We start from the raw sequence: 25,365 nt of genomic DNA, 5'->3' as shown, positions 1-25,365 counted from the left end.
TTCTCATATTAAAGAAATTTAATAGTTTGAATTCAATGATATATATATTTACTGCCAGTTATTTATGCTGAGAAATTCCACCAAATTTTTAAAAATTAATATCAATTACCCAAATACATCAAATTATCGCATCAATATAAATGATCACACCAAATTTCATTAAAATCAATTCAAAACTGTAGTCTCTATTGTGTTCACAAGAAATGTTGACGGACCGACGGACAGGGGCGACGGAAATATACGTTCACATTTCCATGAGGGCGTATAAAAACGAGTATCACATGATCAGATCATCGCAATATTGACATTGTGTAGACATTGCAATAACAAGAAAGTTGCTAAAGCAATCCTTTGTGCCAAAAATGGTTGTTTTCTGATAATTATTCTTTGAACTTCATTAACACTGTAGTCCAAGTCACAATCAAAAGGGCAATAATTCAAGCATGCAAATATTCGACCAGCAATCATCAAAAATCTTCATATGTCCTGAAAATCGGTTCACAATTATTGACATTGAGACATTAACTTAAAAGGAGGTTTCGTTCTATCTTTATAACCTAAGCCATACATGTTAGGTAAGTTTATAACAAAGTGTTACAGATCATTAATAAATTGTTTTATAATGTTTGATTCAGGCACATTTTCAGACACAGAACGTTGTAAATAATCAGTTGTTTTGAAACTCGATTGTTATTGTAACAAAGCCATAAAGCTTGACCAACAATGACAACCTTACATCAAGAAAGCAGATTTTGGTTACTTGAGTGCACCACCATTCCTAAAATTCAAACATCAGTGGCCTTTGAAGTACAGTCACCAAATCCAAAATAAACATTAACATAGTGTAGAATGGCTAACTGAAAGTGATTGTTTTTTTAACAGTAACCAAGAACAATAATGCAAAAGACATTTAAAGAGGTGCGCATTATATTCACAATTATATGATATATACTTTTAAAAACAAACGAAAGACTGAAGTCTAATTTTTATGATGAAAACCATTAGTTTTGAACTCTAATTATAATCTTCTTCATCATCATTAACATCTAACTGGGTTAATCTCGAATCACTGGCTAACTTTAAACTCTGAAAATAAATTGTTATTGTTTAACAAAAAAACAATCCATTAAAGGGACAGGTTCACCATCTATTTGACCAATCATACCTTAGTCTCAGAAACTGGAATTTTTTAGCTAAGCTAATCAGTAATAGTGTTCAATGCTCATTGTCGAAATTTGACACAAATTCATGTGTATCCAGAATCATATACGTTTGAAAGTTAAAATGATCAACTAGACATTTTCATACATTCCTAGTAGAAGACCCAATTTGACCCCGCAAGATTGGCAAAAGATATAATAAAATACAATCCATTCAGCTTGATTCATATGTCAGGCTTCAATCTTTTCCTTTTCACATGATGGAACAGTTCGAAAGAAACTTGCTTTTGTGTCATTTGAATTTTACCTTACGTGATCACATGTTTGCAATAATATATTCTGGGTGATTAGAGATTAAATTAGAACCCACAACCATCATTAATTCTATATAACCAAGCAAATGATTTCATTTGAACACTCTATCTGACTTGGCAACAGCTTGTCTTTAAATATAATAGACATTATCCACACATCAGATATATTGAATCCAGAACGAGGCCCATAACGCAAACCTTGCAAAGGTAACGATATGTCACTGTATATAATCACCACCTTAACGTCTTTAAAGCCTCCTTCTTGAATCCCACTAACTTGAAACTAATTATTTTTTACATCATTAAATTTGGAATTGATGAAGCTATTTAATGATACTTTTACATGAATTTTACCTTCACATATTTCTTAAAGGCAGTTTTAAGCCCATTTTCTCACTGTTGATAGGGTGTTCAGTGATGTCACATAATTTGTGTTATGAACCTTGCTTTCAGTACCTCAGAAAACAAGGCGTGAATAAGGTCTATTTTCAGTTATTTGAACAAAAGCAATTTGTTAACAAATTTTCACAATGTATTTCAAGCTAACTTACATCTGTAAATTTATTGAAAAATTCCTCAGCAGAACTAGGTGAACTGAACAGGGCTTTAAATTTCATTTCTTTCTTTTGTTTTCTTGAAAAGTCTACAGCCAACCAGATACAGTATTTCTTACTTCTTTCTCTGTTAAATAATTCAACATTCAATTTTTACTGTTACTTTAAATTCATATACATAAACGCGGCTCCACTGTAATATAATATCCAGGGTATTTCAGCTCCCTAAATTTTAGTGAATTTTCTTTCGGACCAAATTTCAGGTGGTTTTTTTTTTTTTAAACTTTTGGGCTGAATCAGTTAGACAGTCTAACCAAATTTCTTTTGTAGGGCCTGAGAAAAATTATCGTAAGTGGAAATCAATGCCAGTGCATCAACCAAAATATTTTTCAATTGTGCCTGCAAACTTAAGACTGGGGAGGCTGAAAATCCCCTATCTGAAGAACAAAAGGACCAGAGGACCATACTGTTTATAATGGCTAATCCAAGAAGTGGTTGGCACCAATGTATGTCTTGAGAACAGAGAGATAAAGGAATGGTACTTACAATTCTATAGTGTATTCTTCACAGATGATATGTTGGCATCCAACTTGTCCTTCATCATCCACAAACTCTACACTATTTCCACTGACATCCTCATCTTTAAGAACTTTTAGATTTCCTAAACCAAATTTCTATAAAATACAAAATTATTGTCAGATTTTCTAAACCAAATTTCTATAAAATATAAAATTATTGTCAGATTTCCTAAACCAAATTTCTATAAAATACAAAATTATTGTCAGATTTTCTAAACCAAATTTCTATAAAATATAAAATTATTGTCAGATTTCCTAAACCAAATTTCTATAAAATACAAAATTATTGTCAGATTTCCCAAACCAAATTTCTATAAAATTATTGTCAGATTTCCTAAACCAAATTTCTATAAAATATAAAATTATTGTCAGATTTCCTAAAACCAAATTTCTATAATATATAAAATTATTGTCAGATTTTCTAAACCAAATTTCTAAAAATATAAAATTATTGTCAGATTTCCTAAACAAAATTTCTATGAAATATAAAATTATTGTCAGATTTCCTAAACAAAATTTCTATAAAATACAATAAAACTATCAGATCTCCTAAACCAAATATAATTAACAAAGAAACATTCAGATTTCCCATTCTAAATCTCCATAAACATCAAATAAGCATCAGCTTTTTCTACAGTACAAAAATGTAAAAGGCCATTTATATTTTACATTGTTTCTTATCAAATTTGTTTAAAGTTATGAGCTGTAAAATGCAAATTTTTAAACTAACCGTCCACTGCTCTCCATCTAGAGTAAAAAGAGTTGCTCTTTTATCAAATAATACATCATCATTATCTTCTTCAGTGACATTATTCTCATTCTTATCTTCTAATGATTGATCTAGATAAAAAATTTTTAAGAATCACATGTGATTTTAAATATCTGGATATACTTCAAGGGATTGTAATTTCTAAATTATTTTTTAAGTGTATTGGAGACACTGATAGCATCAATTTGCAACATTCCAATTTTTGGTCAGGCGTCTGTGGTACCTGCAATCACCTAAAATAAGTGTTTGATGACATCTCTAATCACGAGAGCCTTATGTGATAGAGCATATTTTGCAATTAGTGACATCATCAAACTCTTATATTAAGTGGAATTGCAGGAACCACAGATATCTGACTGAAAATTGGAATGGTGCAAATTATGCTATCAGTGTCTCCAATACACATAAAAAAAATCTCTCTAATTTTTCGCAGATATCCAGTTATTGTTTATGATAAAATGTCTATTAAATTTATACCAATATACTCATAACATACACTAATTTCACTTTTAACAAAGTAAACATTTACTGAAAACTATACTAAACATGAAATTAAAAAAAATAAAACAAGTATCTAGTCATTTAAACTATCAAAAATATTTCTACAATGGAGTTAAGCATCAATTTGAGAGCATAAAATTTCTTCTTGTCCTTGACAACATCTACACTTTAGGTGACTGGAGAACGGCTCTTTTCTTGTAACACGAAAATCTAGAGATTTGATTGGACTGTAGCCTAGCGAATACAGCCAATCAGAGCTCTTGTCATAACGAGTGTCAACATTACAGCGTAAGATTTACATACTTTATGATGCGGGTCCTGAAGGACCGTATTTTATAGCTTACAAACTTCCGTGATACAACGAAAGTGACTATTGCAGTCAAGGTATAAGGCACAGTTGGTAATAGCTTGACATTGTGAAGGTGCACTGATATAAGTAGGCCTAATTAGCACTATTGTTATAATACCCACCTTTCATTTGAAGAGCTAATATAACCTTATCAAATACTTCTTTAAATTTCTGGGATATTTCCATTGTCTGGAAATATATTTGAAAAAAAGGTTTAAAGGAGAAGTGCCAGGGGCAAAATCTTCACAAAATCTTTTTTAACTCAGATCTTTTATTGATGAAATATTCTTCATTGGTGATGAAAACTTCCCAAAAACAAAAATAACAGTTAAGTCAAAACAGATGTGAGAATCACAGTAAGAAATATGTTTCATAGTCTCCACTTCCAGTCTATAGAGCGTCATTGACAAGATAGTGGACCACAGCCATATACGCCCACCACAGCATGCAGGTGGTAAATATTCAAGATTTTAGGGCAAGGGCAATAACTCTGCTTCTAACAGTCGAAAATAGATCAAATTCAAACTTGATCTTCGTTTTCTTAATATGTATTCACATACCGAATTTCATTTGATTCCATCAAAAAATCTAGTTTTTAGAGCGTTTATAAGCAAATGTTGACGGACGGACAGGAGTGCCGGCAATATACGTCCACATAGAGAGATGTTGGCGTATAAAAAATAGTCTGGCAGTGTCAAAACAACAAACTTCCAGTTAACATGTTTCCTTTACTGGGCACTGATTTTCAAAATATTTACTGATGTTGGAAGTTCACACCTTTTACGTCTAACTGAAGAAAGAAACTTTATTTTAAGTCAACAAAACTTACCTTAAATCTAACAGCAAACTTTTCAATCTTGCCTTCTTCATCACTAAAATCTTCAGCTACCCAACACCAGGCTTTTTCTGATGAATTCATTGGTGTCATTTCAATATGAGGTCCAATCATATGATTACAGACCACTTTTAACACTTGTTCTCTTCTAAATAACACTCTGTATTGCTCTGAAAGTATAGGCAAAATTTTTTATCATTGCTGGTTTCAAAAAGGAAATTTATGGTGATGAAGGATTGTTTGGATTTGAAAACACCATGAATCAATGCTAAAAAGTGATCAGGGTAAAACAGAAAACTAAGATACATGAGTATAAAATGATGATACAAAATGATAATGATTTGATTGGATTATATTCTAGCTAATCAGATGCCTCAACATAAAGTCTATACAAACTAAGCCATATTGCTAACAATCTTTTTGTCAAGGGCTTTGATTGGCTGTATTTGCTGGTGTAAAATCCAATAAAATCGCTGCATTCGGTGACACAAGAAAGGCGGCTATTGAAGTCAAGGTATAAGCTGAAGGTCGTAATAGCTTGACATTGTGAAGATGATAGTAAGATGATGTGCTCTGTAAGAAGTTAATTTCGATACTTAGAAACAAACCTTTATCTTGAAACTTCATTATTTTGATTTCACCAGTGCCTCTTTCTTTCCATTGTGATGTATCTTTATCAAAACGGAACAACTTAGATCTTTGAGTGAATATTGACTCCCAATCTTCTTCTCCTATAAAATATCACCATACACTGTTAAAGCATTTATTTGAATGAACACCTTCGGACATGAGAGTGTGCTTGTTAGAAATTAAGAAGAAAAATGAAAATGAAATGACTGGAGATTTACATTCTACTTGTCTTCACCTTGTGGGATAATGAAGATGGGCCTGGGTTTTTTGTCCCATCCGAACGACTAGACACTTTTTCCATGTCAGCCCCTTTTACCTGCATCACTGACAGGGGGAAACTGGGTTGAAAAATCCAAAGGTATTATCTCGACCTATGCCAGGATTTAACCCTGGCCCTTCAGGTTAGCGAGCAAGCATCTAACTCACTGAGCCACCACAGCTCCCGAAGAACAATTAAAAGGCATGTTATTCAGCATGGCGAATGCATAGCTAGGTGATATGATGGCATGGAAAAGACTTTTTGTTTCTTGGTTAAAATTAGTTGTTCAATTTACCTTAGAGAACTTTGCCTCTTACAGTCCACTAATGCCAAAGTGGTCTTAAAATATCAAGTCTGTATTGAGAGTTATCTCCCATGGAAGAGCGGATGAGATGGCACGCAAACAAGATGGTAACTTGAATGAAGTTATTTATCTTATTAATTCAAACCCAGCGTGATAAATAGAAGTCACCCCCTTCAGTTCAGTATGAAGACATATTTGATTTAGTGTGCCGTGATATTACTGTAATAGTGTCTACCTACCAGTGACCACTTCCACTAAATCTGGTAGAGGAATAACAGGCTCAAAATGTATGTCTTCATTCTTGACTTCATCCGTGGATTCCTCAGCCTGGTCTGTACTATCATTACCACCACCACCACCACCACCAAATAGCTTAGAACCAGCTCCACTCCATTTAAACGATTTGCTACCTAAAATTTTAAAGGGATTGTAAATGTTTGTGTATATTGAACACTGATGACATCAATTTGCAGCATGACAAATTTCAATCAGAAGTCTGTGGTTCCTGCCATTCCACTTAAACTATGTGTTTGATGACGTAACTGATCGCAAAATCACATAGGGACCTTCGCCCTACGAGATCTTTAAAGACCATTCCTATATTTCAAGTATGAACATGTGGTCTCTCTTTAGCATACATCCAATCAGCATAAATTTGTATGTATAAGCGACTTGGGGATTATAGATCACAATGATAGGCTACATTAAATGAAGATTTACAGAATTCCCACCATACTTTTCATTTGATTAAAGGTATTATCTCCAGCAGATGCAGCTAAAGTAGAAAATGTTGTATCACCACCTTGAAATGTTACAGAACTTAGATCTTTATTAGCTAAATCTGGAAAACAGAAAATAAATTTCATTTTGTCAATCATCAACTAATTTTTGATTTCACTTCCAACCAAGGAATATTTTATGTCAAGTATTTTCCACAGAGTGTAAATGCACAAAAACCTGCAGAAAAAAATGCTTCAAATCTTACCTTTACTAAATGGACTAACTACTGACGTTTGGTTAGATGCCAGTGAACCAAAACTAGGTGCACTTGGTGCAGCAGTGGCAGATCCAAACCCAAACAATGATGGCGCAGGTTTATCTGCTGCTTGTGGTTGTGGTGATGATTTGGGTTCAGAGGTTTTTGAAGAAACTGGGATCTTTGATACTTTCTTGGTAGGATCTGTAAGATAAGTCATATTTTCATTATGCATGACAACAATTAGCATTAAATGAAATAATAAATTTATTTTTCAATTAAGAAGCCTCAAAATCCACATAAATTGTAATACCTTGTTTCTGAACAGAAGCTTCATCCTCGCAACCACGGCAACCAGGACAAGGAGGTTTTCTGGTATAAAGATAGAAATGGTCAGGTAGTTGGTATTTTCTGGCCAACTGTACTTCTTCTGGAGTTGCATATTCAATATCTTCATATATAACGTCATCATCATCTTTATCATCAGCACTTTCCTCCAAAGTAGAAGTATGTTGAGATGTATCTGTAATATATCAATTGAAAGCATCCATCATATTTAAAGCAAACTATTCGATTAAGTGGTGTTTCTTATGACTTATGTATTTTAATCATTTCATTATGTTCTTATTGCATAGAATTAATATAATTTTAACCAATCATAAATGTCCATATATGAACAGTCTGGATAAACAAAAAAAAAGACTTTTTAACCTTTCTTGATGTCACACATTGGAATTCTATGGGTAATTCCCTTCTAATTTAGCTAATTATGAATTAATTATGGACATGTGAAACAAACTGGTATTTTTCCAAGTCATTAGAACACCTCTACTTTCTATTCATATTAGTATAAGCATTTTCATTTTAATAAATGAAAATAAGGGGAACTCATCTTTAAAATTCATCCCATTGTGCTACAAATTACACTGGGAAAGCCCCAGGTGTCATCATTTCCGTACTAAATTTAGTAATGGAAAGTTATTCAACAGTGCACTGCAACTAGCCGATATGAACTCATACCCAAAGCTGATAAGAAAGGATCAGCACCTGACTTGAGTTTCGAGGTAAATACTTTGCCAAAAGACTTTTGAAGACCACTTACCTTGGTTCCCACCTTCTTTAGCTTTCTTGACAGATTCTTCAAATAATTCTTGGAATTGGGAAGCAATTTCAGCTGTTTTAAATTTAGCAGACAATTGTTCAACCTTTTCTTCTTCATCTGAGAAATCGTGAGCAAACCACACCAAAGCCTTGCCGTCTGATTTAGGCATATCTTTGATGACCATGTCTGAAGTTAGTAAATGATTACAACACACTTTATGGACTTGATCTCTTCTCATCACGATACGTCTTTTCTTGGTTTCTCTATGTTCCAGAATTTTGATATTTCCGAGACCTTTCTCTTTCCACTCGCCATTAACAAATCTGAAGAGCTTGGATCGATAATTAAAAAGAACATCTTCATCTTCTTCCATAGTCTTGACTTCAACTTTGTCAGGTAATGGAATGATAGGCTCAAAAACTATATGGGAATCATCTTCTTCACTATTGACATAGTAATCATCATTGTTGGAAGTATTAGGTTTATTGACTGGGGATTTGGTTGTTGATGTCTGTCCTGAAGCTGGTTTAGTAGGTGTCATACTAAAGGTAAATCCAGGAGTTGAACCTGCAGTAAAGGGGTTTGAGGTACCCTGACTAGTTGCTTTTGGAGTTGACTGGGGTGTAAACGTGAACCCTTTGGATCCATCTGTTGGTACTGGTGTCTTTGATGTTGTAGGTGGCACTGGATTGAAGCTAAATGCTCCAGGTTTATTTGTCCCAGGGGCAGATGGAGTTCCAAAAGCAAACCCAGTGTTATCTGTCGTAGAGTCAGCAGCTGGTTTGGTTCCAAAAGAAAATCCAGTACTCTTTGGTGTGCTTGAATCTGGTGGTTTTGTTCCAAATGAGAACGCACCAGAGGCATCTTTTTCAGGCACTGTGGAAGTCACATTTGATGCAGGTTTGGATCCAAATGAAAATCCTGTTTCTTTAGGAGCTGCAACTGACTGACTGCCAAAGGTAAATCCACTTCCACTTTCCTTTGGCGCACTTGTTTCAGGTTTGGATGAAAATGAAAATCCGCCACCTGAAGCAAAGCTAAATTTTACAGATTCAGCAGTTGAGGTTGGGACAGAATCAGGCAATTCTCCTGGTTTCATGGTCATACAAGCTGGACATTGTTTTAAAGAGGTCTTCACACTACAAAGACAACCAGTACATTGCCATGTGTCATTCTTATTCTTAAAGAGTTCTGAAAGTGGTACAGTTTTATCAACATTCTTATCATTTCCATACTCTGCCTCAAATTCTTTTGATGCTTCACAACTCTCAGATTCCAATAAAGACTTGACTGATGTTGGCTGCTTTGCTTCTTTGGAAACTGCAGTATTTTCTGGTTGTTTTTGAGTCCCAAATACAGGAATACCTGATGCAGCTGGTTGTGAGGGAGTTGTGAAGGCACTACTTGACCCAAAAACGAATCCCCCAGACTTTTGTGTATTAGTATCATTCTTCTTTTCTGTTGAAGTAAATGAAAATCCTCCACTGGCACCGAATGAAAATTTCGTTGAGGCTCCGCCCTCTGTAGACATAACTGCAGGTTCAGGCTTCTCTCCAGGTTTGAGTGTATTACAAGCCAGACATTTCCTGACGTTGCTCTTATTGGAAACTAAACAGCCAGAACATTCCCAGCTACCAGGATCAGGTTTAAACAATTGAGATAAAGATGGTTGTTTATTTTCAGTAGGTTTTGATTTGTTAGTTTCAAGAACTGGTGGTTTAAGTGGTGATTTTTTAGATGCATCTGAAGTTGGTTCTTTATTGTTGAAACTGAATCCTGCAAATGGGCTTGCAGTCTTAGCTGGTTCACAGGTATCTTTCTTTGGTGGTGTTTTAGGGGTTAGTGAAAATCCTGAAAATGGACTTTCTTTTTTATTTGAATCATGTGCTGCTGTTCCAAAAGTTGGTGGTTTCACTAAACTTGATCCAAAAGCACTAGTACCAGTGGATCCAAAGGCAGGTGGTTTGGAGCCAAAAGTAGCAGAGCCTCCAAAAGCAGGTTTACCAAAGACAGCTGCTTGAGATGAGCTAGAAGCTGAATTAGTTGATTCACTGGAGTCTTTTACTGGTATTCCAGGAGTTGGTTTTGTTTCCTTTACAACAGGTGAGTTACCAGTTTTTGTTTCTGGCAGTAGAGATTGACACTTTTCAAACTCTGCTTTAAAATTTTGTGCAGCTTCTGGTGTTTTAAATTTGAGTGCAAATTTTTCATGTTTAACTTCTTCATCAGCAAAATCATCAGCAGACCAACACCAAGCCTTATCAGAGTTTGATAGAGTTGTCAAATTCATATCCTTGGTCAAAACGTGATTAGCACATATTTTCAGAACTTGGTCTCTGCGCATTAGGAACCTATAAGAATCTGTATCATTTTTCAAAATTTTAAATTCTCCTACACCTCTCTCCTTCCAAGATTTAGCAGCTAAGTCATATCTGAAGAGTTTACCACGATCACTGTAGATCACAGCTTCTCCTTCTTCTCCAGTTCTCACTGGTACTAATTCTGGTAGCGCAATCACTGGCTCAAAAGTTACATTGGGCTCATATTCCTCAGCTGATGTATTATGTTCTGTGGCCTTTGGACTTTCTGGAACTTGTGGAGAGTTGGGAGTTTGTTGTACTGGCTCTGGTTTGTCAACAGGATTCGAAAAGCCACTAAAACTGGGAAGGCTTGAATTCTTGGGAGATGCTTGGACAGTAGATGGAAATTCAGCATGTTGCACTGGTGGCAAAAATTGAGACAATATTTGAGTGAAAACATGAGACCTATCCATAGTTTCGAATGTCAAATGTAAAATCTTCTCAAATCCAGTAGATTTATGTTTGCAAATGACCATCAATGGACTCAATGATGTGTGCATGGTTAAATTTCTTACATCATAGCTTTCAATCTCTCCCACACCAAGAGTTGGTTCCAGGATTACTTGAGTGAGGTTTCCAATAGAGATTATCTTCAGAATAACATTGGAATTGTTTCCATAAGAGATCCTTCCACAGAACAGGACCTGGAAAGGACTGGATGTATCTGGTAAATTTTGAGACTGGTGTGGAACCACTGGTGCTTGTACAGGCTCTGGCTGAGGAACTTTAGAAGCACACTTTATAGGAGAGAAATATCCAGGTCCAGGAAGTTGAGAGAATGTTGAATTGTCGTGACTTACAGGAGAAAAGTACTGATTTCCTGGATAATTGGATTCCATGTCTGGCATACTACCATACTGTTGCTGCATTCTTCGATTGGGCATGTTCATTTGACATGAATTGGGATCCATCACATTACTGTATTGATACATTTGAGACATTCGATCACCTTTTGGCATCTGTGATGGTAAGAGATGTGCTGGTGGTTTGGGAGAGTCCATGAAAGGTGCAGAAGCGGGACTCATCATGTCGTGGGGTAACATATCAGCTTTGTATGGAGACTGCACACCTATGTAGGATCTGGATGCATTCATTCCTCCACCAAACAGTGCAGAACGATGGTACATTTCAAACTGAAAAAGAAATAACACAGCCTGTCTCTTATCAGAGAAAAAAGTAGCCAAGCAATTCAGCCTATGGTATTTTACGATTGCGTTAAAATGGGTCATTTAATAAATCTGTAAATTTTCACAAATAAAGTAAGTGGCCTTTTTTTTTCAACATTTTCTGTTTCAGAGTTGTAACATAAGAAAATCACAAACCATAAATAAATCTTTATCTTAACATAACCACATAAACCTACCTTCAATTCTTTGATAGTCTCCATACATTCTTTCAGACTAGCTGCTAGATCAACATTACTCTTGGCCAACTCCTCATTTCTGCGTAGAACAACTTTCAATATGGATTCCTGGTAGTGAGATAGTTGACGTATCTGAGAATCTAATCTTTCTGGACTAGGTTGAAGGTGTTTCTTCTCAGCCACCTGAATTATCAAATTCCATGGACAAATCAAAAGCTCATCTATCCATTAGACTTAATAAAGGGACGGATACATCCTTCTGGCTTTCTGGATACTTTAAAAGTGAAAAGTCATGTATGGTTGACGATATTTATTATGATGAAGACACATATAATGATAGACAATACATAAAAAACCCGGGGGGACATCACAAACATAAACATACAGATGAATGAAAAGATGATAACAAGATGGCCGTCAGACCATGCTTACACGACTACTACATGTTCATCGACTGCCGGGCCAGAGCGGAAGTTCTCCTTTTGTTCCTTGACAACTTCCGGTAACAACACGGAGCTAGTCACTATTTTATGTTAACAAAAAGTTGGCCATTTGTAATTTCATCAAATTTTAAATTTCTTCTTAAAATAATTTGATTTGCTTAAGTCTTGAATCATGCTTTCTGCCTTTCTAATCAGAAGCTCAAATTGAGTTGATGGATGCTTTCAGCATATTTTGAATGGACAGGACCTAATAACAGATCACACACAATAAAGATTACAAAATACATGAATAAAGCTTGGGACGTTTTAGAAACAAAAAGTAAAAACAGTCAGTTTCAAGTACCTGTGGTGTTAAATTTAGCCGTCTAGCTGAAGAAGAAGATTTACTACTAGGTGTTGATGTATTTTGTTGGTAATGATCTACATCCACTTTACCTTGTGGTGTATGATATCTACTATTATTACTAGCATCTTCTTCCCATTCTGTAATAGACATAATATTCTTACATTCAGTTGTATATTCTTGTCTAAAAATACTGACATCATAGACATTCCACATGTCCATCTTCAGTAGGGATGCAGGCTGAAAATAGGTCAGTTGTCCGAACTTGCATAGCGTGAAACTCTTGAGTAACCACATGATTCAAGTTTTGTTTTAAAGACGGGTTTTCTTAGTTTTTAGTACAAATTAAGCCAACTATTTGATTAATTGATGTTTCTATCGAATTATCATGTATTCTTAATCATATCATTATGTTATTATTGCATATAATAAGAGTTTCAACCAATCATAAATGTTCATGTATGTACAGTCTGGACAAACAAAAAAAAACCTTTCTTGATCTGTCACTCATTGGAATTCTGCTGGTAATTCTCTTCTAATTTAGATAATTATGGATTAATTATGGACATGTGAGACAAACTGGTATTTTTCCAAGTCATTAGAACACCTCTACTTTCTATTCGTATAAGTATTAGCATTTTCATTTTCGTAAATGAAAATAGGGGAACTCATCTTTAATATCGGATATTCAATTTTTTTTCAGGCAGCCTTATTCCCTTCTTAACCATCAATCTATTCTCATTCCCTCCCTTGTATGCTGTGTCCTTTTTCCATTTCACCATTTTTTTTGCTTTTTTGCAAGAAGGGAAGAGAAGAAATAAGTGAAGGCTGTATTGGTGAGGGGACAATATGGGCAACAAGGATTTGAAAGCTGTGAACACTTATACTGATTAGCTGAGCTTAAAAATTTCTGTTTCTGAGACTAAGGAATGATTGGTCAAACAGACGGTGAATTTGAAATTGTCTGTAAACTTACCATTTTCTGACTGTCTGATCAATTTCTCAATGTCTTTTATATAAGGATAAATTAACTGATTGAGTTCCTGTAAAATACATAAAAAAAAAATGGTTCAATTTCTGATGACCTCAGATGTCAAATTGGCACCTGATTTTGGCAGAAAATTTTCTGTACCATGTGGGCTAATGGAGACGGGCAAGGCCATGCAGTATGCATTGAGGAGGGTAATTTTGTCAGGACGGCCGCATTAGCCTGCTCTTTTTTAATTTCCACTTATTGAGGGATCTTTAACATACACATCCTGTAGCACACAGAGCCTCCATTTATTGTCCCATCCGAATGATTAGACTAGATATTAAGGGAGTAATTGGAGGATACAGTATACTTACATGATGTTTATCGCCTTGTAATCTGTCTAATGTTAAATGTAGACAGCTTAAAGATTTTTCCAGATAAATCTTCCTTTGATCACTGAGTTCTGCTTCCCTTTCACCCATCAATCTGTAGACCTGCAATACAGAATATAGATATCATCCCACAATATAAATATCATCCTAGAATACAGAATATAGATATCATCCCAGAATACAGAATATAGATATCATCCCCCAATATAAATATCATCCCAGAATACAGATATCATCCCAGAATACAGATATCATCCCACAATATAAATATCATCCCAGAATACAGATATCATCCCAGAATATAGATATCATCCCACAATATAAATATCATCCCAGAATACAGAATATAGATATCATCCCAGAAGAATACAGATATCATCCCAGAATACAAATATCATCCCAGAATACAGAATATAGATATTATCCCAGAATATAAATATCATCCCAGAATACAGAATATAGATATCATCCCAGAATACAGAATATAGATATCATCCCAGAATACAGAATATAGATATCATCCCAGAATACAGAATATAAATATCATCCCAGAATACAGAATATAGATATCATCCCAGAATACAGAATATAGATATCATCCCAGAATACAGAATATAAATATCATCCCAGAATACAGAATATAGATATCATCCCAGAATACAGAATATAGATATCATCCCAGAATACAGAATATAGATATCATCCCAGAATACAGAATATAGATATCATCCCAGAATACAGAATATAGATATCATCCCAGAATACAGAATATAAATATCATCCCAGAATACAGAATATAGATATCATCCCAGAATACAGAATATAGGTATCATCCCAGAATACAGAATATAAATATCATCCCAGAATACAGAATATAGATATCATCCTAGAATACAGATATCATCCCAGAATACAGAATATAAATATCATCCCAGAATACAGAATATAAATATCATCCCAGAATACAGATATCATCCCCCAATGCACAATATTACGGAGCCCCTCAGGCGCAATTTTCCATACTTTTATAAAATATTTCGTTTTAACAAAAAGATTAATTCGTTTAAACGAAATATTTTATAAAAGTACTGAAAATTGCTTCTCAGGGGCTCCGTATAATATAGATATCATCCCATAATGCTAAATACTTTGAACATTAAACATTACAGTTTATCAATTCAAAATGTTGCAAAAAAGGACTGCAAAATTAGATTCTGTGTAGACTACTAAGACAGTTTGGCAAATTCAAAAACCAACTCTCAACTCATCATTACATCACCAAATCCAATGTTATGGCCAGGATAGTCCTTTCGGCATTGATCTTTCCTGGATCATCTGTATTCATTTACAGCTGAGTCAATGAAGTAATGAAGTAAGATGACTTATTCCAGGTCACCAGAATTTCACATGCTCCTCTTACCACAATTAGACCTTCTTGGATATGTTTCATGACTTCATCTGGGATAAGTCAAATTTTCCCTTCCCTGAAAACTGATACCTGTACATACCTCAGAAGAATAAAAAGAAGCCCAGGGTAATGCTATAGACCTATAATAATCTAGCGCCATGTCATAAACACCATCTTCTTGTAGACGTTTACCAATAGCCAGTTTAATTTCTTCTTTCAATGTCAGCATGGTATTAGGATCTAATATTTTATGAGTATCAACTTCAGGGAAGAGATGTTTAGATGACACTACTGGAACATTACCTCCATTACTGCAAGAAAATTATTCAAATAAGGAATGCAGGCAGGAAACTTTTAGTCTTTAAAGTCATATCTTTTGTGATTTTTCTCACAGTGTTCAACAATTTATATGATTTTGTTAAAGGTATACTAACTCTAAGGATGACCAAAAAAGTGAAATCTTTTAACTTGGCCAAATTGAGTATTTGTCCATCAGTGGACTTACATTGTGTCATACAATACAAAGGAATCCCTCTATAATCCAATAAATCCATAAACCGAAAGTAATAATTCATTCAAAGAAGTAATTTTGAAACATGCTTCAATAGGCCTAATAATTCAGTTTAATAGATATATCATCTTATATAGAGATTCTATTCTTTAGTCATGACACCTGGTAAGTTTAACTAATGAATATATACACTTATTGACCAAGTGAAAGTCAAACACATTTTAGTATTATCTGTGTAAAAGGAGTTATCCAAGTTCTATGAATTTTATTTGGTTGCGTGGCTGATTTGCAAGCAAAGCATCTTTCTCACTGAGGAAAAACCCTTCTCAAAAATGTAGTCTGATGAAAACTCTTACCTCTCAATTTGTTCTAGTAAAGTAAGTACATTATACCAGTAATGATAAGCTCTATCTTTAATTAATGTCAACTGACTAGCTGTGTATTCTACATCTTTATTCATCTATAAAATACAATAGAAAATTACAAGGAAATTAATACATGTATGTACATGTCAGAAATCACAGTGGAGCATTAAATGAAATTGTTTGCAATTAAAGTTGGATATTACCTTATTGTACAGCTAACACTAGAGCAGATTTTAACTTTTATTAAACACATCAAAAGGTCCCATCCAATATTAAATTTAAATTAAGATGAACCATTGTGTTCTAATCAAAAGACCAACTCCTTATCCACTCTCTGAGGTTCTGTTCCAACATTCAGGAGATGAAACCCTTCCTTCCTTTTTGTTTGGAAGGTGTCTGGACTACCAAATTACTCTAATGGGGGAGATCTGCATCATGTTATTACAATTGTAAGACTGTTTGGCCAACCATTGCCCCCCTCAAGCCTGTGCATTCTCTTTTTTTTAGAACATTATGGCTAACTTTAATCCATGCTGTTCAAAGAATCCATAACCTACCTTGGCTTCAAAACATTTAGCAAGATATAATAACATGTCCACTGATAAACCATGATTCGAGCCAATTAGTCTAATAACTTCCAATCCATGTTGTAATGTTCTTCTCATCTTACCAAAATCAGTCCTAAAATACAATCAAATCATTGAAATTAAGATGCATTAACACAAAGTCGGAAGTAAAGGAGCATCAGAAACAATTCAGAAATTAAGAGGCTGCAGCAACAATTCAGAAATTAAGAGGCTGCAGCAACAATTCAGAAATTAAGAGGCTGCAGCAACAATTCAGAAATTAAGAGGCTGCAGCAACAATTCAGAAATTAAGAGGCTGCAGCAACAATTTAGAAATTAAGAGGCTGCAGCAACAATTTAGAAATTAAGAGGCTGCAGCAACAATTCAGAAATTAAGAGGCTGCAGCAACAATTCAAAAATTAAGAAGCTGCAGCAACAATTTAGAAATTAAGAGGCTGCAGCAACAATTCAGAAATTAAGAGGCTGCAGCAACAATTTAGAAATTAAGAGGCTGCAGCAACAATTCAGAAATTAAGAGGCTGCAGCAACAATTCAGAAATTAAGAGGCTGCAGCAACAATTCAGTCAGCACAAAACTTTAAAGAGTGTCATTAAAAGGAGATGAGAAAACCCTTACAATTTATTGTTAGAGTAGAAGCAGAATGCGAATTTCCACCATTCTGTTTGTTCTGGACTACAGAAACTGGTGTCTGCTGCAGCTGGTAGGAGAAATGGATGTCGTCCAGACTTATCTTCTGCTATCTTCATTGCTGAACATCTTACAGTAGCATACAGGAAAGCCTGCAATAAATATGTAATTAAGTAGGGTTCAATTTTATACTTTCTGGTCCAGGCCATTTATTCTCAAAACTATCTTAGCGCTAAGATGTCCTAAGGTCTTGAATTCTATCACTGTAACTAGGATATAATAGTATAAGATCATTGCCAGAATAAGCTGATGAAGATGATCAAAGTCATACAACATTCATCAAGAAAATTTAAAAATGGAGCATCATTTTGACATTAAAAATCAAAAAATCTTTAATGTGCACACTTTACAGCAAAGAACATGTCATCACTTCTGACCTGCATCATTAATGGGAGTAGACCTGGTTGAAAATGATGTTAATACATGTTTATAATAGTAATACTAATTAAAGATAAATACCTCAATATCTAACTGTGATAGAGATTCTATAGCATTGGATTTTAAATCAGTTTCACCATATTGTAGTTTAGAGAAATTCAATTCAACTAGAAAATATAAACATTGTAAGAATTGTAAGAGTAGATTTACATTAAACAAAACACTAGCTTTTTACATTTTTACATCCGAAGGACACATTTGGCTAAAATGCATCAAGGTTCTGTAATTTCAGCTTAAACAGCTGATCAAAAGCATTAATAACTCCTTCTAAATTGAATATTAGGCAACAAATTTGTCTTTAATTAGGGACACTCCACTTTTTTTTTTTGTATTTTTCTGTTTGGGGGGTCCATCCATTATGGTTTATGAACATAAAGATAAAACTTTAATAACTTAAACCATTACTTACTATCAAAGTCTATTTCTTCAGGGGAATATTTCTGTACCAATATCCATACTATCTCAGACAATTTGTGTTGTACCAAATGAGATGCTTCTAAAAATAGATCAAATACCAATTCTTCAGCTTATGGCTGTCTAAGTCTAGTAACAGCCATAATATTGAGTATGCCAGAGATCCCATTATACATTCTACCATACCCAGATTATCCATACCCATTTACAGCTGGGTTGACTGGAATTATGAGTTAAGATGACTTATTCAAGGTCATCGGACTAACACACGTCCATCGAGAATTAAACCCACAACCACCATTTTACCAAGCAAATGACGTCATGTTAAAAATCAACGCTCTAACCGACTGTGCTATAGATGATACGTAACTCAGAGCTTTATAAATTATCAGGAAAATGATGTGGCCATTTATTAGAACAATTACTGGGAATGGATACTAAAAATAATGCTGGCATGATATATCGGTGAATCGATGAATTGCAATACGACACACCACCATACTTGATGTATCGATACATGACAATACCTATCATTCTTTTTAACAAGTTAGTGAATGGAATCACAAACTTTCCTCACTGACTTGACTGAAATTGTTGGTAACTATTTATAAAACAATGGACGTTAACCTCTCCTATCAACTACATTACCAAATATCACGGTAACTAATCTATAAATTGATATATTTTGAAACTTTGAGGAAAGTGTTAAGTTTTATCCCATTACTCAATATCGCCATAATCACGTATCATACCCTGAACCATGTACTGCTATCACATTGGTGTCATATTGAGGAATGATTGGCAATACTCAGCACTAACTGAAAGATAGAACAGTTTTAAGCTTACCTTTATCATATTTAACCACTTCATCAACTTTGGGTACAGTGAGAGATCGGTTATAAATAGCAGTAGACATCAATATAAAAGAGCCCCTACTTTCACCATTACGTATCCATGGAAACAACTGATCATGAAGAGTTTTATTCCAAGGTGTGGCACATAGTTGCTGCATGTAATGTTGGACAGGTTTTACTGATGGACTCTTATCCATTATGTGTAGCATATGTCCTAGAACGAAGAAAAAAACCAAATCAGTTTACATTCATACTATTAAGCAGAACTCCAACAAAATGAAAATTGACCGCTTTTCTTTTATTTGGTCAATTTGAGTATCTTAAAAATATAAAAATTTGGTGCTGGTGTCTCTGCTGATGAAATTCTTTTATTTACCTTGTACGCTACATTGTGTTACCCTTTTCCAATGGAAATGTAGCGAAAATTATTTATAATATTACCTTAATACACACATTTACATGTCATTTTCAATTTTTTTCTGAATTTGATAAAAAAAAGTGCCTGATTTTAACAAAAACTTTCCACCTTTTTTCATCTAATTTTTTGACATCTAACAAACAAAATCTGTGCATCATTTAAACAGCTTACCTGCTTGGCATAACCTATAGTTGCTGTAGCTGAAGAGATCAGCAAATAACTTGTGTTCTTTACTTATCAAATTATACCAGTCCATGTGTTCTTGTAAGCATTGATAACTACAGCTGATTAAATAACACATCATAGATATAGGTACCACATCTTTATAGGGCAGTAATTTCTATAGTATAAACATAAATTAAACTTAAATAACACATAAATATAACTTATCAAATAACTCATAAATATAACTTTTTAAATAACACATAAAGAAAACTTATTAAATAACACATCGTTTTCAATTATCTGTTCACTTTTCAGAAGTATAAACTTACTTCCAGTTTTTCTGCAATTCAATAAAAATATCATCACTACCAGGCTGTAAGTAACCTTGTCACAGGCAGTTATTACCAATTATGTCATAGATATTAGGGGACAAACCTTTTCTGCTTTTTTAAGAAGTAGTGTTCCAGCCAGATAGAATAATTGTGCCTGAATCTCATCTCTTAAATATTTCCATTCCTTTTTCTTATCACAAATCTTCTCAGCCTTCCACAGCAATTCATCCATTCTGAAATTAAGATATGTTATTCAGAAAAATAGTTCAATGCAAAACAATAGATCATTTTGAACCCAACTATTGTTTTGTTTCAATACTTTATTTGTCAGTGGACATTATATGTCATGTCCAACAAGAGATTAAAGTAATTGCTAACTGATGCTAAGGTGTCAAAAACTTATGAACTTTCCCTTTCTTTCCCTTGTATTGTTAATTCTACTGACAAGACAAACTTGTTACATGTAAGGCCTTTGAAAGAATACAAAGTTAAGCTATTTACAAATTTTAGGAAATGAAAGAAAGAACTCCATATAATACAACTTGTAATTTAGATGAACTAAGAGATCCAATAAGAACTTACAAGAGAATAGTGTTGTTACATTTTTCCAGATATTTACTAGACAACTGTAGATATGCTAATCGTAGAACAGATAATAAATGATAAATATATATAATCATTTCATCTTCATCAATACTGTTCTTTATCACCTGAAATAATAATTATATCTACAATTAGCTCCTGATCAGACAGTTTCCTTACTTCATATGCCTTTGTCCCCAGTTTGGATGGTCTAACCTCCACACCCAGTGTTAGTACATGTATCTGAAACAGTGTCGACAGCAAGATATAAGTCCTAGTCTAATAAATCCTTCAAGTGAGATGGCATTTCATAATTCTGTACATGAGACCCAGTAAAATATATAACACAGAAAAGAATTTACAGTTAAAAATTCTACATACACAATATAATAGACCCTAAAACGTAAATAATTCAGCCTCCAAAAACCAAGAGGATTTATATTCATGTGAATCATGTTCCATACACCCAAAAAATTATCATACCAAGTCTCAAAGAGGACGGCATGCTCACTTTCATAGGTCAGGTTCTAAAAATACTCCTCAATGGGCTTTCATTATACTTATCTGTATGCAAGGCTGTTTAATTCTCACAACAAATCTTTGGGAATTTTTCAATTCGCAATTCAGCGAACACTGACTTTACTTATCAAGTCACGTATCTCCATTTAAGGAAAGTTCAATTTCTACTTCGAAAGAGCATCATCTATTTGTTTTTAACCTTGCCAAAAGACTCATCAATATCAGAATTGATCTCGTTTGATAAAACTCTGTACATATATAATATTACTTACAGTGAAATTCTCCACCAGATATTCATACCATTCTAAACTATTTTTATATAGTTGATCACCTTCTATTTCTTTAATTAGATGGAATGCTTCCACTGCTCGTTTGCTCACTACCAATTGTTTTATGGTTTTCATGTGATCATCTACACTTCTATCTACCAGTCTCTCAGTCTACAAAATAAACATAGCTATGAACAACCAGTCTCTCTATCTACAAGACATTTTAAGAATGAACCAGTCTTGTGATTTAAAATCGTAATGTCCATGTCTTTGCATTCACATACCAAATTTGATTCTAAACTGTAGATTCCATAGAATTTCTCTGTATCCAATGGTTCCAAGATCACAGGGATTAACATCTCTGAGAGATATTGGTAATTTGTAAAGCTTTTGAGAAGATCTGATAGCAATATTGTCAAGAATTGACAGGAACTTATTAGAGAAACTTACCCTTTCAAGTCTAGGATTAGAATACATACCGCCAACTGAAACAACATGAGTATAATTTGAACTAGAAAGCATATATGAACATTTTTTAGTCAAGAATATGAAAACAAGCTGCAGTTTACAAACATCAAAACTGAAATCCAGCTACCCATTTCACTCTTTTGAATAAAATTCCTACTTACTGTTTTCTCTAGGCCATTATTACTAATTAACAAATTAACAACATCATATCAATAATAATAATATAATGTCATAAACTGAGAGCCATGACCTTTTCAAAATGAATTCAATGGCTTACCTTTATTGACTAAATCTTGCTGATTGCTGTCTAATTCCAGTGATCTGAAAAAACAGAACACACATCAATTCTTGCTCATAAGGTATTGGTTTGAGCTAGACGTTTTGAAAATGCTGCCCATTCTAAGTAAATCAATCAAGATAAAAACTTATATTCACCACGGATACTCATTTGATATACGTTTTCCAATTTATTTCATAATATTTATACAAATTTCAAATAATTTAAAGACATATTCACCTTCTAAATGACTGAATAGCCAACTCATTCTGATTCAGTGATTCGTTAATTTGTCCCAATAACTTGTGTGCCTGTGGTACATTTTCTCTCATACTCAAGAAATTAGTCAGATATCTAGAAAGAAAGAGTTAGAGGACATTGAAAATATTACAAATTTTGATTACATGTCTCATAATTAATTTTCTTCATAGTTGACAAAATGTCATTCTCTTGATCTTCCACTTTTGTCTTGTACCGGTACCTATAAGGGTACTTATACACCAAGCTTAATGCAAATGAGCAATATATACATACATATACATATATTGTTTGCACTGTTCACTTTTTTTACAAGACATTGCACCAAGTCTGCTGACAAAACAGTCAAAACTGTAAAATCCTTTTCAATGTGCGAGATATAATAAGAAATAATATCTTTGGGATGGCATTAAAATTCTGACATGATCTTAATATATGGTTTTAGTAGTACCCACTGTAACTTTATCTACTAATCTTTTAAAAACAGAAGGCTCAAGCTAGATACCGGTAATGGGAATGAAGTAACAATTGAAATGGGTGGCATTAGCTTCCACATATAGAGATGAAGTTGTATAATAATGCAAAAAGGCACTGAGAAACCCAATTTAGAAAATACAGATTCAACACCTTTTGGCAGATTCAAAATCTTTTATCTCATAGTACAGCCTTGCAATCTGATATCCTCTTGATGTTTTCTAGAAAGTAAAAATCATTATTAATATTAACAGGGTCAATTCCTCTGATTTTTATCAGTAATAAATCAAGATGCCATTCTATAGTTCTGTCGATAGGATAGCTTTTGATGAAGCATTAGGCCTAATTGAGATTTTGCCGGTCGACTGATATCTATTTATCATTATATAATTTTAACTTGATAATAATAACACGAGTTAACAGCTAAAGCATAATTGACTTGTGTAGTAAACATGCTGTGATGAAAATGACAAAAAACTACAATTATATTTCAAATGTAAATTGAAATAAAACAAAATGCCACAAAATAATCATAAAGAAAAACCGCGAATATCGAGAAGATACAATAATAATAATATCTGGAAAACTCTGGAGAGTAAAAGTCATAGTCTACCTCTTTTTCATCTTTAATTCTGCCTAATATATTTCTCACATGTCTATCAACATCTTGTTTCGATTTTAACATTTTGTTTGCTTTTGTTTTTCAGTTACAGGTCTTTCATATTCCTTCTCAGATGAGACGAATTCAATGAATGTCAATTTTAAACCATGACGGCATGCTTCCGGCGGAAGTAAGCCAAATCGCCCTCTTGTCACTTCGTCCCATTTGAAATAACACGTTATACTGGATCTACACCATATAGAATAATGTTCTCAAATCACGTTTAAAACAAATAATTAGATCTATTTGATTTATTTAAACGCAAGGGAAATGGTTTGTGCAACCCAGTTACATAACTGGAAGATATTATCATCTCAAGGCAAAGTGAAACAAGAGAACTAAAGTCGCATCTTCGCAATCTCAAGCTGTTTAATACCTTGAATTCATTAGACTTTATCACGGAAGTTTGTGAATACAATAATTTGATTGGACTGTGCGCTATCGAATACAGCCATTCAGAGACATTGACAGAAAGTCTGTGAACCATAGGCTTAAGTCATAATATTAACAATCTTTTTGTAGAGGGCTTTGATTGGCTAGGGCCTATTCGTTAGAAAACGATCCAATAAAAAACGCTGCATTCCGTGATACAATAAAATGAAGTCAAGGTATTAGACGCAGGTAGGCCTAATTGCTTGACATTATGACACATAGCTTTCGTGGAATTATACGCCCAACAATGATCCCTTACTTTGATAAAAATTGATCATCAAAATTAAAAATAGAATTGCAGCCTGCAGGAGATTAGTACCAATCATGTTCAGTACGGCCCTGAAATTCGAAGTCAAATGCTTTTAGAGAAAAATCCATATCAAATTCAATTCATATCAATGGTATCAACCAATATACAAACACATTTCACAAGGCATAGCACTGTTGGGCAATCGCACTCTGACTAGGTAAATATAAATTTTTGTCAAGGCATTACTTACTCCTCTTCTGTTAATAACCTTAACATAATTTGTGTTAATGAATTTTTTGTATTGTACGCTTGCAAATATACAGACAATCAAAGCCCCTGACAGATTTTGTGTTGACGGTTTCAACATAAAGAAGCACTGGCCGAGTCAGCAGTAGAGAAATAAGTGAACTTTATCCAAAATTAATCTGTGATCGAGGTATGTAAACGCTGGATATTACTGGAATAAAGAAGATTCATAACTATTATTGTGTTAAAGTTCAATATCTTTTATATACCATTACATATACAATGTATGTAATATGACATCATGTGCTAAATATGGATTTTCATAAAATCTATATATAGCCTATTCCCGGGAAGTTGAAATTAAAAGTAATTATACGAAGAAAATTATTTTCTTTATATAGTCTCAGTCTAAAATTTTCGTAACTAGTTGGTTTTAAAGTTGGGTGAAATTCCAGGTGAGGCATTATATCTTTCTATTTAAATACGTTTATTATGCCCCCAGCTTAGCTCCGGCACTGAGACCGACATAGTGGGCAGAGGAGAG

The 25,365-nt window shown here is 33.8% G+C and overlaps 1 protein-coding gene across 1 annotated transcript; it reads right to left on the bottom strand.

Moving 5' to 3' along the window:
* Positions 1-533: 533 nt before the first annotated feature.
* Positions 534-23,917, bottom strand: LOTGIDRAFT_231853 (hypothetical protein; the record flags this gene model as incomplete). The annotated part of the gene is made up of 33 exons (XM_009055015.1): positions 534-1,086; positions 2,026-2,155; positions 2,575-2,702; positions 3,337-3,446; positions 4,348-4,414; positions 5,055-5,230; positions 5,669-5,791; positions 6,493-6,663; positions 6,990-7,094; positions 7,239-7,433; positions 7,543-7,752; positions 8,332-10,692; positions 10,729-11,824; positions 12,055-12,237; positions 12,841-12,980; positions 13,817-13,883; positions 14,188-14,307; positions 15,714-15,924; positions 16,481-16,584; positions 17,047-17,170; positions 17,693-17,856; positions 18,224-18,309; positions 18,612-18,698; positions 19,463-19,684; positions 20,060-20,228; positions 20,489-20,618; positions 20,968-21,095; positions 21,759-21,926; positions 22,206-22,240; positions 22,501-22,544; positions 22,741-22,854; positions 23,386-23,453; positions 23,846-23,917. 33 exons carry the CDS (start codon positions 23,915-23,917, stop codon positions 1,015-1,017), a joined length of 7,380 nt encoding a protein of 2,459 aa, XP_009053263.1. The 3' UTR covers positions 534-1,014.
* Positions 23,918-25,365: the final 1,448 nt, after the last annotated feature.

This window comes from Lottia gigantea (genome assembly GCF_000327385.1).
Source record: "Lottia gigantea unplaced genomic scaffold LOTGIsca_23, whole genome shotgun sequence".
NCBI classification, from domain to species: domain Eukaryota; kingdom Metazoa; phylum Mollusca; class Gastropoda; family Lottiidae; genus Lottia; species Lottia gigantea.
Note: the sequence above shows the minus strand (reverse complement) of the source record. Positions and strands in the feature narration are given on the sequence as shown.